The sequence below is a fragment of the Babylonia areolata genome, chromosome 2 (assembly GCF_041734735.1).
Source record: "Babylonia areolata isolate BAREFJ2019XMU chromosome 2, ASM4173473v1, whole genome shotgun sequence".
NCBI lineage: Eukaryota > Metazoa > Mollusca > Gastropoda > Neogastropoda > Buccinidae > Babylonia > Babylonia areolata.
This window is the reverse complement of record NC_134877.1, coordinates 1397765-1415669: the sequence shown is the minus strand read 5'-3', so window position 1 is coordinate 1415669 and position 17905 is coordinate 1397765. Positions and strand designations below refer to the sequence as shown.

Sequence of the window (17905 nt, the reverse complement as noted above, 5' to 3'; positions counted from 1 at the left end):
TTTGCTACAGACATGTCTGTTGTCAGTGTTTGTTTCAGCTTCACTGTGACTGTTTGCTACAGACAAATCTGTTGTCAGTGTTTGTTTCAGCTTCACTGTGACTGTTTGCTACAGACATGTCTGTTGTCAGTGTTTGTTTCAGCTTCACTGTGACTGTTTGCTACAGACATGTCTGTTGTCAGTGTTTGTTTCAGCTTCACTGTGACTGTTTGCTACAGACATGTCTGTTGTCAGTGTTTGTTTCAGCTTCACTGTGACTGTTTGCTACAGACATGTCTGTTGTCAGTGTTTGTTTCAGCTTCACTGTTTGCTACAGACATGTCTGTTGTCAGTGTTTGTTTCAGCTTCACTGTGACTGTTTGCTACAGACATGTCTGTTGTCAGTGTTTGTTTCAGAAAATCAAGAAAGAGTGTCTCTGTGTGAAGAGGAAAAAAAATGTGTGCAGTTGATTTCTTTAGACGATTTCAGTGGCAGCTTAGACGCATGTTTCATGTGTATACGCAAGCAGAAGATCAAATACGCATGTTAAAGATCCTGTAATCCATGTCGGCGTTTGGTGGGTTATGGAAACAAGAACATGCCCAGCATGCACACCCCTGAAAATGGAGTATGGCTGCCTATATGGCAGGGTAAAAAAACGGTCATACACTAAAAATCCCACTGGTGTACGAGTGAACGTGGGAGTTGCAGTCCACGAACAAAGAAGAAGAAGAAGATGCATGTTCACCAGCAGTCTGTTGGAACTGGAAATTTAGAAAGGCCACGAAAAGAATCAGCAAACACAAACAGAATCAGCAGATTATCGTGGTGACGAGAATGAGGTGTGCTAGAACTAATTTCTTCCATTAAAAAAACAAACAAAACAAAACAAAAAGAGTTGCTTTGGCATAAACTGATGTCACTGTTGTTGTGATTTAAGTGAATGTGACCAGTTCCTGATAAATACTGTTGGATATTGCCACAGAGGTTTTTCAATGTTGTAATGAAATGTCTTCTGTATTGTAATGAAATGTTTTCTATATTGTAATGAAATGTCTTCTGTGTTGTAATAAAGTGCCTTCTGTGTTGTAATAAAGTGTCTTCTATATTGTAATGAAATGTCTTCTATATTGTAATGAAGTGTCTTCTATATCATAATGAAATGTCTTCTGTATTGTAATGAAGTGTCTTCTATATTGTAATGAAGTGTCTTCTATATTGTAATGAAGTGTCTTCTATATTGTAATGAAGTGTCTTCTATATCGTAATGAAGTGTCTTCTGTGTTGTAATAAAGTGTCTTCTATATCGTAATGAAGTGTCTTCTGTGTTGTAATAAAGTGTCTTCTATATTGTAATGAAGTGTCTTCTATGTTGTAATAAAGTGTCTTCTATGTTGTAATGAAGTGTCTTCTGTGTTGTAATAAAGTGTCTTCTATATTGTAATGAAGTGTCTTCTGTGTTGTAATAAAGTGTCTTCTATATTGTAATGAAGTGTCTTCTATATTGAAATGAAGTGTCTTCTATATCGTAATGAAGTGTCTTCTGTGTTGTAATAAAGTGTCTTCTATATCGTAATGAAATGTCTTCTGTGTTGTAATGAAATGTCTTCTTTGTCTGTATGTTTATTCAGAAGAGGATCTTAAAAGCTGAAGCGTGATCATTTTACTGTTGCAGGTTAAATACTATGGAGCATCAGATTTTGAAACGGAGAGGTACGACGGTGCCATTGGCAGATATCAGGTAAAACATTATGTGTTGATTTCTGTTTTCTTATGTGCTCTCTGCGGATGTCAGGTAAGCATTATGTGTTGATTCACCTTATGGCCTCTCTGTCAGTATGGTGTAAAGCATTATGTGTTGATTCACCTTATGGCCTCTCTGTCAGTATGGTGTGAAGCACTATGTGTTGATTCACCTTATGGCCTCTCTGTCAGTATGGTGTAAAGCACTATGTGTTGATTCACCTTATGGCCTCTCTGTCAGTATGGTGTGAAGCACTATGTGTTGATTCACCTTATGGCCTCTCTGTCAGTATGGTGTAAAGCACTATGTGTTGATTCACCTTATGGCCTCTCTGTCAGTATGGTGTGAAGCATTATGTGTTGATTCACCTTATGGCCTCTCTGTCAGTATGGTGTGAAGCATTATGTGTTGATTCACCTTATGGCCTCTCTGTCAGTATGGTGTGAAGCACTATGTGTTGATTCACCTTATGGCCTCTCTGTCAGTATGGTGTGAAGCACTATGTGTTGATTCACCTTATGGCCTCTCTGTCAGTATGGTGTGAAGCACTATGTGTTGATTCACCTTATGGCCTCTCTGTCAGTATGGTGTGAAGCACTATGTGTTGATTCACCTTATGGCCTCTCTGTCAGTATGGTGTGAAGCACTATGTGTTGATTCACCTTATGGCCTCTCTGTCAGTATGGTGTGAAGCATTATGTGTTGATTCACCTTATGGCCTCTCTGTCAGTATGGTGTGAAGCATTATGTGTTGATTCACCTTATGGCCTCTCTGTCAGTATGGTGTAAAGCATTATGTGTTGATTCACCTTATGGCCTCTCTGTCAGTATGGTGTGAAGCACTATGTGTTGATTCACCTTATGGCCTCTCTGTCAGTATGGTGTGAAGCACTATGTGTTGATTCACCTTATGGCCTCTCTGTCAGTATGGTGTAAAGCACTATGTGTTGATTCACCTTATGGCCTCTCTGTCAGTATGGTGTGAAGCACTATGTGTTGATTCACCTTATGGCCTCTCTGTCAGTATGGTGTGAAGCACTATGTGTTGATTCACCTTATGGCCTCTCTGTCAGTATGGTGTGAAGCATTATGTGTTGATTCACCTTATGGCCTCTCTGTCAGTATGGTGTAAAGCATTATGTGTTGATTCACCTTATGGCCTCTCTGTCAGTATGGTGTGAAGCATTATGTGTTGATTCACCTTATGGCCTCTCTGTCAGTATGGTGTAAAGCACTATGTGTTGATTCACCTTATGGCCTCTCTGTCAGTATGGTGTAAAGCACTATGTGTTGATTCACCTTATGGCCTCTCTGTCAGTATGGTATAAAGCACTATGTGTTGATTCACCTTATGGCCTCTCTGTCAGTATGGTGTGAAGCACTATGTGTTGATTCACCTTATGGCCTCTCTGTCAGTATGGTGTGAAGCACTATGTGTTGATTCACCTTATGGCCTCTCTGTCAGTATGGTGTGAAGCACTATGTGTTGATTCACCTTATGGCCTCTCTGTCAGTATGGTGTGAAGCACTATGTGTTGATTCACCTTATGGCCTCTCTGTCAGTATGGTGTGAAGCACTATGTGTGCTTTGGTTCTCCAGCAGGGAGACAAGGTGTGGAGCTCCGTGAAATCGGCTTTGGACAGGTCTTGCTCCGAGTGGTGAATTGATCAAAGAGTCATGAATGTTCGTGCCATTTATTTTTCATGCAGAGGAAAGACATGGCTGATGCTGATGATGATACTATTGTTAGAAAAGTATTGAGCGTTTGAGTATTTAGACATCACCATGATCATTATTATTATTATCATTAGTAGTAGTAGTAGTAGTAGTATTAATGTTACCATTGTCATGAATATTACTGTTACTACCATCATTATTATTACAATTTGTAGTAGTAGTAGTGGTGGTGGTGGTGGTGGTAGTGGTAGTAGTAGTATCATTATTATTAGTATCATCATCATCATCATCATCATTATCATCATTATTATTATTACTATTATTAATATCATTGTAATTCTTCTTCTTATTATTATAACCATCATTATTATCATTATAATCATTATCATTATCTCCATCTTTATTATCATCATCATCACTATTATTATCATCATCATCATCATCATTATTATTATTATTATTGTTATTAACATCATCATCATCATCATCACCGTCATCATCACTGTCATGATGATGATGATGACTATAACTATCCATGTTGACCCCTGTTGACCAGAAAGCGGAGTGGAAGTCGACGGCCAGCCTGAACCTGTTGAACTCGGCACAGAACGTGGTGACAACGCTGGGCTACATGGCAGGGGCCCTGCTGTGTGCCTGGGCCGTGGTGCATGGGGTGGCCGGCCTGAAGCTGACTGTCGGCGACTACGTCCTTTTCGGCACCTACCTTGCACAGCTCTTTGTGCCGCTCAACTGGTTGGGTACTTACTACAGGTGGGTGTGTGGGTGTGGGAGGGGGGTGTTTGTGCTGCTCAACTGGTTGGGTACTTACTACAGGTGGGTGTGGGTGTGGGAGGGGGGTGTTTGTGCTGCTCAACTGGTTGGGTACTTACTACAGGTGGGTGTGGGTGTGGGAGGGGGGTGTTTGTGCTGCTCAACTGGTTGGGTACTTACTACAGGTGGGTGTGGTGTGGGAGGGGGGTGTTTGTGCCGCTCAACTGGTTGGGTACTTACTACAGGTGGGTGTGGGGGTGGGAGGGGGGTGTTTGTGCTGCTCAACTGGTTGGGTACTTACTACAGGTGGGTGTGGGTTGGGGGGTGTGGGAGGGGGGTGTTTGTGCCGCTCAACTGGTTGGGTACTTACTACAGGTGGGTGTGGGTGTGGGAGGGGGGTGTTTGTGCCGCTCAACTGGTTGGGTACTTACTACAGGTGGGTGTGGGTGTGGGAGGGGGGTGTTTGTGCTGCTCAACTGGTTGGGTACTTACTACAGGTGTGTGTGTGTGGGTGTGGGAGGGGGGTGTTTGTGCCGCTCAACTGGTTGGGTACTTACTACAGGTGTGTGTGTGTGGGTGTGGGAGGGGGGTGTTTGTGCCGCTCAACTGGTTGGGTACTTACTACAGGTGGGTGTGGGTGTGGGAGGGGGGTGTTTGTGCTGCTCAACTGGTTGGGTACTTACTACAGGTGGGTGTGGGTGTGGGAGGGGGGTGTTTGTGCTGCTCAACTGGTTGGGTACTTACTACAGGTGTGTGTGGGTGTGGGAGGGGGGTGTTTGTGCCGCTCAACTGGTTGGGTACTTACTACAGGTGGGTGTGGGTGTGGGAGGGGGGTGTTTGTGCCGCTCAACTGGTTGGGTACTTACTACAGGTGGGTGTGGGTGTGGGAGGGGGGTGTTTGTGCCGCTCAACTGGTTGGGTACTTACTACAGGTGTGTGTGGGTGTGGGAGGGGGGTGTTTGTGCCGCTCAACTGGTTGGGTACTTACTACAGGTGGGTGTGGGTGTGGGAGGGGGGTGTTTGTGCTGCTCAACTGGTTGGGTACTTACTACAGGTGGGTGTGGGTGTGGGAGGGGGGTGTTTGTGCCGCTCAACTGGTTGGGTACTTACTACAGGTGGGTGTGGGTGTGGGAGGGGGGTGTTTGTGCTGCTCAACTGGTTGGGTACTTACTACAGGTGGGTGTGGGTGTGGGAGGGGGGTGTTTGTGCTGCTCAACTGGTTGGGTACTTACTACAGGTGGGTGTGGGTGTGGGAGGGGGGTGTTTGTGCCGCTCAACTGGTTGGGTACTTACTACAGGTGTGTGTGGGTGTGGGAGGGGGGTGTTTGTGCTGCTCAACTTGTTGGGTACTTACTACAGGTGGGTGTGGGTGTGGGTGTGGGAGGGGGGTGTTTGTGCTGCTCAACTGGTTGGGTACTTACTACAGGTGGGTGTGGGGGTGGGGGTGGGAGGGGGGTGTTTGTGCTGCTCAACTGGTTGGGTACTTACTACAGGTGGGTGTGGGTGTGGGTGTGGGTGTGGGAGGGGGGTGTTTGTGCTGCTCAACTGGCTGTGTACTGGTGTGTGTGGGTGTGTGTGTGTATGTGTTTGTGTGTGTGTGTGTGTGTGTGTGGTGGGGTGTGGTGTGGTGTGTATGTATGTATGTATGCATGTATGTTTGTATGTATGTGTGCATAAAAGACAATCCTCAGATCAGTGTGTGTGTGTGTGTGTGTGTGTGTGTGTGTGTGAAGGGGATACTTAAATGATTGTGTGTGTGTGTGTGTGTGTGTGTGTGTGTGTGTGTGTGTGTGTGTGCAGGATGATCCAGCAGGCCTTCATTGACATGGAGAACATGTTTGAGTTGCTGGCTGAAGACACTGAGGTTAGTCTGACAAACAGTGCTCAGATCTTGTCTTGTGTTGTGTTGTATTGTGTTGTCTTGTCTTGTCTTGTCTTGTACTGCATTGTATTGTATTGTATTGTATTCTATTGTATCATTTTCTGTTGTATTATATTCTCTTGTATCATATTACTTTTGTCACAGCTGATTTGTGTGTGTGTGTGTGTGAAATTCAAACTGCCTCAGGGAGAACCTCCCACAGTGCAGTGTCACACGTGTACATTGTTGTGTGTGGTCTTTTTAGTCTGTCTGCAGGCGTAATTGTTTTATTACAACAGTGAAATTTCTAGACGATTTTGCCAGGGACAACCCTTTCGTTGCCATGGGTTCTTTTACCTGGGCTTAGTGCATGCTGCACTTTATCATCTCATCTGAATGTTGGGCACAGTAGCCGAGTGGTTAAAGCATTGGACTTTCAATGTAAGGGTCCTGGGTTTGACTCTTGGTAATGGCGCCTGGTGGGTAAAGGGTGGAGATTTTTGCAATCTTCCAGGTCAACATATGTGCAGACCTGCTTATGCCTGAACCTCCTTCGTGTGTATACGCAAGCAGAAGATCAAATACGCACGTTAAAGATCCTGTAATCTATGTCAGCGTTCGGTGGGTTATGGAAACAAGAACATACCCAGCATGCACACCCCCGAAAACGGAGTATGGCTGCCTACATGGAGTGATGGCCTAGAGGTAACGCGTCCGTCTAGGAAGCGAGAGAATCTGAGCGCGCTGGTTCGAATCACCGCTCGACTGCCGATATTTTCTCCCCCTCCACTAGACCTTGAGTGGTGGTCTGGACGCTAGTCATTCGGATGAGACGATAAATCGAGGTCCCGTATGCTAGCATGCACTTAGCGCACGTAAAAGAACCCACGGCAACAAAAGGGTTGTTCCTGGAAAAATTCTGTAGAAAAGTCCACTTCGATAGGAAAAAAAAATCAAACTGCACGCAGGAAAAAAAAAAGAAAAAAAAAAGGGTGACGCTGTAGTGTAGCGATGTGCTCTCCCTGGGGAGAGCTGCCCGAATTTCACACAGAGAAATCTGTTGTGATAAAAAGAAATACAATTACAAATACATGGTGGGGTTAAAAGCCCACTGGTGTACATCGGAGTGAACGTGGGAGTTGCAGCCCATGAACGAAGAAGATCTGAATGACAGACCTGCTGTTGAGTTCCACCGCCTTCTTCTGCCATTGTTTTGATCAGGATACTTATATAGCGCCTATCCTCGGTCAGAGGCCAAGCTCTAAGCGCTTTACAAACACTGAGTCATTTACACAACAGGCTGCCTACCTGGGTAGAGCCGACTGACGGCTGCCATTGGGCGCTCATCATTCGTTTCCTGTGTCATTCAATCAGATGTCAGGCACGCACACCTACACACTCAAACTTGTAACATTTAACATTTTACGTGTATGACCGTTTTGTTTATTTACCCCGCCGTGTAGGCAGCCATACTCCGTTTTTGGGGGTGTGCATGCTGGGTATGTTCTTGTTTCCATAACCCACCGAATGCTGACATGGATTACAGGATCTTTAACGTGCGTATTTGATCTTCTGCGTGCGTATACACATGAAGGGGGTTCAGGCACAAGCAGGTCTGCACATGTGTTGACCTGGGAGATCGGAAAAATCTCCACCCTTTACCCACCAGGCGCCACCGAGATTCGAACCCAGGACCCTCAAATTGAAAGTCCAACGCTTTAACCATTCGGCTATTGCGCCCGTTGTGTGCTGCAACTCCCATTTGCCTGCACAAGTTGGATTTTACATGTATGACTGTTTTACCCCTACCTGGTAGGCAGCCATAATCTGTTTTCAGCGGTGCGCATGCTGGGTATGCCCTTGTTTCCATAACCCACCGAACACTGACATGGAGTACAGGATCTTTAGCCTGTGCATGTGATCTTTTCCATGGCGGGTACACATGAAGGGGGTTCAGGCGCTGGCAGGTCTGTACATCTGTAGATCAGGGAGAGTGGAAAAATGTCCACCTCCAGCCTGCAGGACCTGGGGGCCAGGGTTCAAACCCTGGACCTTGAGATTGAAACTCCTGAAGGGGGTATGCTGCAAAACAAGTGATTACCATCAGGCATGGCTGTAACTCCAAGAACAGGTGTTGCAGAGTGTCGTCAGTGTGTCCACAGCAACTGGGAAAACTGTGGAGGTATTGACGTTACTCTGACAAGCTGGATGGGAATGTGGAATGTGAAAGTTGTGTGGGTGTATGTATCTATGTGTGTCATATATATATATATATATCTGTGTGTAGTGTGTGTGTGTGCATGTGTGTGGTGTGTGTGTGTGTGTGTGTGTGTGTGTGTGTGTGTGTGTGTGTGTTTGAGAGAGAGAGAGAGAGAGTGTGTGTTTGTCTGTGTATGTTTGAAAGAGTGTGTATTGTGTGTGTGTGTGTGTGTGTGTGTGTGTGTGTGTGTGTGTATGTATGCTTGCAAAAATGTATGACTACGTGCACTGTGTTGTGAATGTATCAGGTATACTGTGTACATTTTGTTGACCGGAAGTAATGGAGCTTATGTCATTTGTTTTTTGTTCAGGTGAAGGACATCCCTGATGCTAACGATATTGTTGTCCGACATGGCAAGATCGAATTTGAAAATGTTTCCTTCAGATATGAGCCAAGGTACGCTGACTGAGGATTTTGATTGAAAGACAGTTAAATCAGAACCTCTCAATCATGAACTGACTGAGGATTTTGATTGAAAGACAGTTAAATCAAAACCTCTCAATCATGAACTAACTGACTGATTTTGATTGAAAGACAGTTAAATCAGAACCTCTCAATCATGAACTGACTGATGATTTTGATTGAAAGACAGTTAAATCAGAACCTCTCAATCATGAACTGACTGATGATTTTGATTGAAAGACAGTTAAATCAGAACCTCTCAATCATGAACTGACTGATGATTTTGATTGAAAGACAGTTAAATCAGAACCTCTCAATCATGAACTGACTGAGGATTTTGATTGAAAGACAGTTAAATCAGAACCTCTCAATCATGAACTGACTGAGGATTTTGATTGAAAGACAGTTAAATCAGAACCTCTCAATCATGAACTGACTGAGGATTTTGATTGAAAGACAGTTAAATCAAAACCTCTCAATCATGAACTGACTGAGGATTTTGATTGAAAGACAGTTAAATCAAAACCTCTCAATCATGAACTGACTGAGGATTTTGATTGAAAGACAGTTAAATCAGAACCTCTCAATCATGAACTGACTGATGATTTTGATTGAAAGACAGTTAAATCAGAACCTCTCAATCATGAACTGACTGATGATTTTGATTGAAAGACAGTTAAATCAGAACCTCTCAATCATGAACTGACTGAGGATTTTGATTGAAAGAAATGGAAATCTCTTGGTCATGAAATTCTGAGGTCAGCAGAAATAAGCTGAAGATAAACGATGACCAGCAAATTATAACAGTATTTTCTTCCTTGTCAAGTGATGAATGTGTTTATTCTGTGATTTTTCCTGGCAGCTAAACATGGTTCTTTAAACGATGATCAGCAAATTATAACGGTGTTTTCTTCCTTGTCAAGTGATGAATGTGTTTATTCTGTGATTTTTCCTGGCAGCTAAACATGGTTCTTTAAACGATGACCAGCAAATTATAACAGTATTTTCTTCCTTGTCAAGTGATGAATGTGTTTATTCTGTGATTTTTCCTGGCAGCTAAACATGGTTCTTTAAACGATGACCAGCAAATTATAACAGTATTTTCTTCCTTGTCAAGTGATGACTGTGTTTATTCTGTGATTTTTCCTGGCAAATGAACATGGTTCTTTGTTCCTTTGATGCTGTTTTTGCAAAGTCATTTTGTGACACAAATCTGGTACCGTTAAATGTTTGAAACTTGAAAGCATCATAAATGATAGAAGCCTAAACTTGAATTAAAACAAGCTCTGAAATGTAACATCTTGCACACGGACCTTATTTCTTTGGAAGTGTAACATATTGTACACAGGACTTGTCTGTATTAAGGTATAACTTACTACAAACAAAGCTTATATATTTGCCTATTTGGTTGGTTGTGTGTCTTTTCTTTTGTTGACTGTGATTATTTTCTGAATGCTTTTGAAAATTTCTTCTTTTTTTCTCTGTAAACACCTTCATTGTCAACATTTATGTATACACATTGATCGAAACTAAGGGAATAAACAAAGAAAGAAGAAATAAGGAGACAAATCAATGTCTGAAAAAATGAGTCATCTACAAGATTAAAGATATATCTATCTATCTATCTATCTGTCTATCTATATATGAATGATATGTTTGGAAAGGTTAGCAAACAGATCATAAAGAAATAACAGATTCTACACATCAGGTTTACGAAGGGAGTGCACAAGGGAGCATGCATAACAGAAAGTTGTACAGGCATTTTGATCCTCTTCATTGGAATTTCCAAACTTTGGTGAAAGGATCTAGATGATTGTGTTTCTTTATGTATACTTTGTGTACTGCTGTCTTCCATTGACACATTGTGGTGGGAAGTTCAGTCAACAGCTCCCTTCATGTATATTGTGTGATACTTTGTGTACTGCTGTCTTTGACACATTGTGGTGGGAAGTTCAGTCAACAACTCCCTTCATGTATATTGTGTGATACTTTGTGTACTGCTGTCTGTCATTGACACATTGTGGTGGGAAGTTCAGTCAACAGCTCCCTTCATGTGTATTGTGTGATACTTTGTGTATTGCTGTCTGACACATTGTGGTGGGAAGTTCAGTCAACAGCTCCCTTCATGTATATTGTGTGATACTTTGTGTACTGCTGTCTGTCATTGACACATTGTGGTGGGAAGTTCAGTCAACAGCTCCCTTCATGTATATTGTGTGATACTTTGTGTACTGCTGTCTTTCAATGACACATTGTGGTGGGAAGTTCAGTCAACAGCTCCCTTCATGTGTATTGTGTGATACTTTGTGTACTGCTGTCTGTCATGACACATTGTGGTGGGAAGTTCAGTCAACAGCTCCCTTCATGTATATTGTGTGATACTTTGTGTACTGCTGTCTGTCATTGACACATTGTGGTGGGAAGTTCAGTCAACAGTTCCCTTCATGTATATTGTGTGATACTTTGTGTACTGCTGTCTTTCATTGACACATTGTGGTGGGAAGTTCAGTCAACAACTCCCTTCATGTATATTGTGTGATACTTTGTGTACTGCTGTCTGACACATTGTGGTGGGAAGTTCAGTCAACAGCTCCCTTCATGTATATTGTGTGATACTTTGTGTACTGCTGTCTGTCATTGACACATTGTGGTGGGAAGTTCAGTCAACAGCTCCATTCATGTATATTGTGTGATACTTTGTGTACTGCTGTCTGACACATTGTGGTGGGAAGTTCAGTCAACAACTCCCTTCATGTATATTGTGTGATACTTTGTGTACTGCTGTCTTTGACACATTGTGGTGGGAAGTTCAGTAAACAACTCCCTTCATGTATATTGTGTGATACTTTGTGTACTGCTGTCTTTGACACATTGTGGTGGGAAGTTCAGTCAACAGCTCCATTCATGTATATTGTGTGATACTTTGTGTACTGCTGTCTGACACATTGTGGTGGGAAGTTCAGTCAACAACTCCCTTCATGTATATTGTGTGATACTTTGTGTACTGCTGACTGACACTTTGTGGTGGGAAGTTCAGTCAACAACTCCCTTCATGTGTATTGTGTGATACTTTGTGTACTGCTGACTGACACATTGTGGTGGGAAGTTCAGTCAACAGCTCCCTTCATGTGTATTGTGTGATACTTTGTGTACTGCTGTCTGACACATTGTGGTGGGAAGTTCAGTCAACAGCTCCCTTCATGTGTATTGTGTGATTCTTTGTGTACTGCTGTCTTTCATTGACACATTGTGGTGGGAAGTTCAGTCAACAGTTCCCTTCATGTATATTGTGTGATACTTTGTGTACTGCTGTCTGTCTTTGACACATTGTGGTGGGAAGTTCAGTCAACAGTTCCGTTCATGTATATTGTGTGATACTTTGTGTACTGCTGTCTGACACATTGTGGTGGGAAGTTCAGTCAACAGCTCCCTTCATGTATATTGTGTGATACTTTGTGAAGTATGAAGATATTTTTGGAGTGCTTAATTTAAATCAGGAAACTTCACTACAGTCACTTGCAAAATATATTGCAGAAGCGAATAACATGCGACGAAAAAAAACTCAACAATAATAAAATAGTATCAGGTGTTGCTCATTGTGAAAAGTGAAATCTGTGTTGTCACTCTCATATGGAAAATATTATGTTATACATTTATATATGTTTTTGTTTTTATTTCTCACTACATGCCATTACTTTGAATGGATGGTCGAACTGCACTTTGTTGCACAGATTGATTGATTTCGTTTTGGTTTTGGTTTTCATCAATATTATTACTATTGATGCATGTTGTTATTTGTATTATGAACCCCCATGTCATTAGGGCTGTAAAGCTATTGACATTAAAGTGTTCAGTGTTCAGTGATACTTTGTGTACTGCTGTCTTTGTGAATGTTTTCTTTCTCTGCTTTCAGCAAAGCCATCTTGAAGAATGTCTCCTTCGTGGTCCAGCCCGGAGAGACTCTAGCGCTGGTAAGATCTGAAAGGTTTACCTGATCCCTGCTGGCTTTGTGGCTGTGTGTCAGGAAGCTGGGGTCTGTTTCTCAAATCAGTAAACGCTTTGTGGCTGTGTGTCAGGAAGCTGGGGTCTGTTTCTCAAATCAGTAAACGCTTTGTGGCTGTGTGTCAGGAAGCTGGGGTCTGTTTCTCAAATCAGTAAACGCTTTGTGGCTGTGTGTCAGGAAGCTGGGGTCTGTTTCTCAAATCAGTAAACACTTTGTGACTGTGTGCCAGGAAGCTGGGGTCTGTTTCTCAAATCAGTAAACGCTTTGTGGCTGTGTGTCAGGAAGCTGGGGTCTGTTTCTCAAATCAGTAAACACTTTGTGGCTGTGTGTCAGGAAGCTGGGGTCTGTTTCTCAAATCAGTAAACGCTTTGTGGCTGTGTGCCAGGAAGCTGGGGTCTGTTTCTCAAATCAGTAAACACTTTGTGGCTGTGTGTCAGGAAGCTGGGGTCTGTTTCTCAAATCAGTAAACCAAAAAGCGGTGCCCCTTTTCATCCGTAAGGCAGTCAGTACCGACCCCGTATGGTCAGGAGAGACACGTGCACGCGTTTGTGTGAAGGGGTGGTTACTGTAAAGTTTGTTGGTTCTGTTCATGGGTGTGCTTTGTGGCTGTGCTGTACCTAGAATACCTAACCATTGCAAATTTGTGTGTGTGTGTGTGTGTTTTTGGGTTTTTTTTGCAAAACCCATGAAAAAGACAAAATGAATGTGCCCACATGCACATGCCCACAGTTACACACATTTTCACACATGCAGATATTTCCCCCCCCTCACACACACACACACAATAACCTCCCAGCCGGTACACCCAACACACACACACATATGCCTTCCATGCATGCCTGCACTTACAGAGATGTACATGTATGCTCATATGATTATGCACACTTGTGCACATACACACATGCACCAACACATTCAGACATGACACACTTTTCCAAGTATGCATGCATGCATGCATGCATGCACACACACACATGCGTGCACGCATGCACGCCTGCACTCTCAGATTAACACACACACATACACAGATTCACACACACACACAGAGTTACACATACACAGACACACACACAGACACACACACACACACACACACACATCAGTGAACAGTGAAGAGAGGACTGTGTGGTGTGCAGGTGGGTCACACTGGCAGCGGCAAGAGTACCATCATACGCCTGCTGTTCCGATTCTATGACATCAACTCCGGGGTCATCCGTATCGACGGCAAGGACATCACCATGGTCAGTGTGGGAACGCTGCTCTCAATGAGCAGGGCTTTTTTTTTTCTTACATGTTTTCTTCTTCTTTTCTTTCCTCACAAAGGAAACATTCTTATATATACCATTGTAAGATAATGAGATTTTTTTTTTTTTTTTTACAATAAAAGAGATTAAAAAAAAGAAGAAGAAACAGACATATAGATACACACACACACACACACACACACACACACACACATTTCCATAGAGAGAGAGAGAGAGAGATAGATAGATAGCTAGACAGACAGATATGTGTGTGTGTGTGTGTGTGTAATGCCATCTTCAGTACAAAGCAGCGGTCACACAGCTGTTTGTTTACAGTTTTCCTGATCTGATCAGTGTGCTGTGTGTGATGTCATCTGACCTGTCTGTCTGTGTCTGATCAGTGTGCTGTGTGTGATGTCATCTGACCTGTCTGTGTCTGATCAGTGTGGTGTGTGTGATGTCATCTGACCTGTCTGTCTGTGTCTGATCAGTGTGGTGTGTGTGATGTCATCTGACCTGTCTGTGTCTGATCAGTGTGCTGTGTGTGATGTCATCTGACCTGTCTGTCTGTGTCTGATCAGTGTGGTGTGTGTGATGTCATCTGACCTGTCTGTGTCTGATCAGTGTGGTGTGTGTGATGTCATCTGACCTGTCTGTGTCTGATCAGTGTGCTGTGTGTGATGTCATCTGACCTGTCTGCTGTGTCTGATCAGTGTGCTGTGTGTGATGTCATCTGACCTGTCTGCCTGTGTCTGATCAGTGTGCTGTGTGTGATGTCATCTGACCTGTCTGTGTCTGATCAGTGTGGTGTGTGTGATGTCATCTGACCTGTCTGCTGTGTCTGATCAGTGTGCTGTGTGTGATGTCATCTGACCTGTCTGCCTGTGTCTGATCAGTGTGCTGTGTGTGATGTCATCTGACCTGTCTGCCTGTGTCTGATCAGTGTGCTGTGTGTGATGTCATCTGACCTGTCTGTCTGTGTCTGATCAGTGTGCTGTGTGTGTGATGTCATCTGACCTGTCTGTCTGTGTCTGATCAGTGTGGTGTGTGTGATGTCATCTGACCTGTCTGCCTGTGTCTGATCAGTGTGGCTGTGTGTGATGTCATCTGACCTGTCTGTGTCTGATCAGTGTGCTGTGTGTGATGTCATCTGACCTGTCTGTCTGTGTCTGATCAGTGTGGTGTGTGTGATGTCATCTGACCTGTCTGCCTGTGTCTGATCAGTGTGCTGTGTGTGATGTCATCTGACCTGTCTGCTGTGTCTGATCAGTGTGCTGTGTGTGATGTCATCTGACCTGTCTGCCTGTGTCTGATCAGTGTGCTGTGTGTGATGTCATCTGACCTGTCTGCTGGTCTGATCAGTGTGGTGTGTGTGATGTCATCTGACCTGTCTGTGTCTGATCAGTGTGCTGTGTGTGATGTCATCTGACCTGTCTGTCTGTGTCTGATCAGTGTGGTGTGTGTGATGTCATCTGACCTGTCTGCCTGTGTCTGATCAGTGTGCTGTGTGTGATGTCATCTGACCTGTCTGCTGTGTCTGATCAGTGTGGCTGTGTGTGATGTCATCTGACCTGTCTGTGTCTGATCAGTGTGCTGTGTGTGATGTCATCTGACCTGTCTGCCTGTGTCTGATCAGTGTGCTGTGTGTGATGTCATCTGACCTGTCTGCCTGTGTCTGATCAGTGTGCTGTGTGTGATGTCATCTGACCTGTCTGTGTCTGATCAGTGTGCTGTGTGTGATGTCATCTGACCTGTCTGTCTGTGTCTGATCAGTGTGCTGTGTGTGATGTCATCTGACCTGTCTGCCTGTGTCTGATCAGTGTGCTGTGTGTGATGTCATCTGACCTGTCTGTCTGTGTCTGATCAGTGTGGTGTGTGTGATGTCATCTGACCTGTCTGTGTCTGATCAGTGTGCTGTGTGTGATGTCATCTGACCTGTCTGCCTGTGTCTGATCAGTGTGCTGTGTGTGATGTCATCTGACCTGTCTGTGTCTGATCAGTGTGGTGTGTGTGATGTCATCTGACCTGTCTGTGTCTGATCAGTGTGGTGTGTGTGATGTCATCTGACCTGTCTGTCTGTGTCTGATCAGTGTGGTGTGTGTGATGTCATCTGACCTGTCTGCCTGTGTCTGATCAGTGTGGTGTGTGTGATGTCATCTGACCTGTCTGTGTCTGATCAGTGTGGTGTGTGTGATGTCATCTGACCTGTCTGCTGTGTCTGATCAGTGTGGCTGTGTGTGATGTCATCTGACCTGTCTGCCTGTGTCTGATCAGTGTGCTGTGTGTGATGTCATCTGACCTGTCTGTGTCTGATCAGTGTGGTGTGTGTGATGTCATCTGACCTGTCTGTCTGTGTCTGATCAGTGTGGTGTGTGTGATGTCATCTGACCTGTCTGCCTGTGTCTGATCAGTGTGCTGTGTGTGATGTCATCTGACCTGTCTGTCTGTGTCTGATCAGTGTGGTGTGTGTGATGTCATCTGACCTGTCTGCTGTGTCTGATCAGTGTGGTGTGTGTGATGTCATCTGACCTGTCTGTCTGTGTCTGATCAGTGTGGTGTGTGTGATGTCATCTGACCTGTCTGCTGTGTCTGATCAGTGTGGTGTGTGTGATGTCATCTGACCTGTCTGTCTGTGTCTGATCAGTGTGGTGTGTGTGATGTCATCTGACCTGTCTGCCTGTGTCTGATCAGTGTGGTGTGTGTGATGTCATCTGACCTGTCTGTCTGTGTCTGATCAGTGTGGTGTGTGTGATGTCATCTGACCTGTCTGTGTCTGATCAGTGTGGTGTGTGTGATGTCATCTGACCTGTCTGTGTCTGATCAGTGTGGTGTGTGTGATGTCATCTGACCTGTCTGCCTGTGTCTGATCAGTGTGGTGTGTGTGATGTCATCTGACCTGTCTGTGTCTGATCAGTGTGGTGTGTGTGATGTCATCTGACCTGTCTGTGTCTGATCAGTGTGGTGTGTGTGATGTCATCTGACCTGTCTGTCTGTGTCTGATCAGTGTGGTGTGTGTGATGTCATCTGACCTGTCTGCCTGTGTCTGATCAGTGTGGTGTGTGTGATGTCATCTGACCTGTCTGTGTCTGATCAGTGTGGTGATGTCTGACCTGTCTGTGTCTGATCAGTGCTTGATCCTGTCTGTCTGTGTCTGATCAGTGTGGTGTGTGTGATGTCATCTGACCTGTCTGCTGTGTCTGATCAGTGTGGTGTGTGTGATGTCATCTGACCTGTCTGTGTCTGATCAGTGTGGTGTGTGTGATGTCATCTGACCTGTCTGTGTCTGATCAGTGTGCTGTGTGTGATGTCATCTGACCTGTTGCCTGTGTCTGATCAGTGTGGTGTGTGTGATGTCATCTGACCTGTCCTGTGTCTGATCAGTGTGGTGTGTGTGATGTCATCTGACCTGTCTGTGTCTGATCAGTGTGGTGTGTGTGATGTCATCTGACCTGCCTGTGTCTGATCAGTGTGCTGTGTGTGATGTCATCTGACCTGTCTGTCTGTGTCTGATCAGTGTGGTGTGTGTGATGTCATCTGACCTGTCTGTGTCTGATCAGTGTGCTGTGTGTGATGTCATCTGACCTGTCTGTCTGTGTCTGATCAGTGTGCTGTGTGTGATGTCATCTGACCTGTCTGTCTGTGTCTGATCAGTGTGGTGTGTGTGATGTCATCTGACCTGTCTGTGTCTGATCAGTGTGGTGTGTGTGATGTCATCTGACCTGTCTGTGTCTGATCAGTGTGGTGTGTGTGATGTCATCTGACCTGTCTGTCTGTGTCTGATCAGTGTGGTGTGTGTGATGTCATCTGACCTGTCTGCCTGTGTCTGATCAGTGTGGTGTGTGTGATGTCATCTGACCTGTCTGTGTCTGATCAGTGTGGTGTGTGTGATGTCATCTGACCTGTCTGTGTCTGATCAGTGTGGTGTGTGTGATGTCATCTGACCTGTCTGTGTCTGATCAGTG

The 17905-nt window shown here is 44.3% G+C and overlaps 1 protein-coding gene across 1 annotated transcript in view; it reads left to right on the top strand.

Annotated features, from left to right (window-relative positions):
* The window catches only part of LOC143295936 (ATP-binding cassette sub-family B member 6-like), a 48690-nt gene that overhangs the window by 17529 nt on the left and 13256 nt on the right, over nt 1-17905 (top strand). The window contains exons 11-16 of the mRNA XM_076607628.1: nt 1656-1721; nt 3959-4173; nt 5974-6037; nt 8605-8690; nt 12610-12667; nt 13836-13940. Of these exons, the coding sequence (XP_076463743.1) occupies nt 1656-1721; nt 3959-4173; nt 5974-6037; nt 8605-8690; nt 12610-12667; nt 13836-13940 (594 nt within the window). The remainder of the gene's footprint in view (nt 1-1655; nt 1722-3958; nt 4174-5973; nt 6038-8604; nt 8691-12609; nt 12668-13835; nt 13941-17905) is intronic.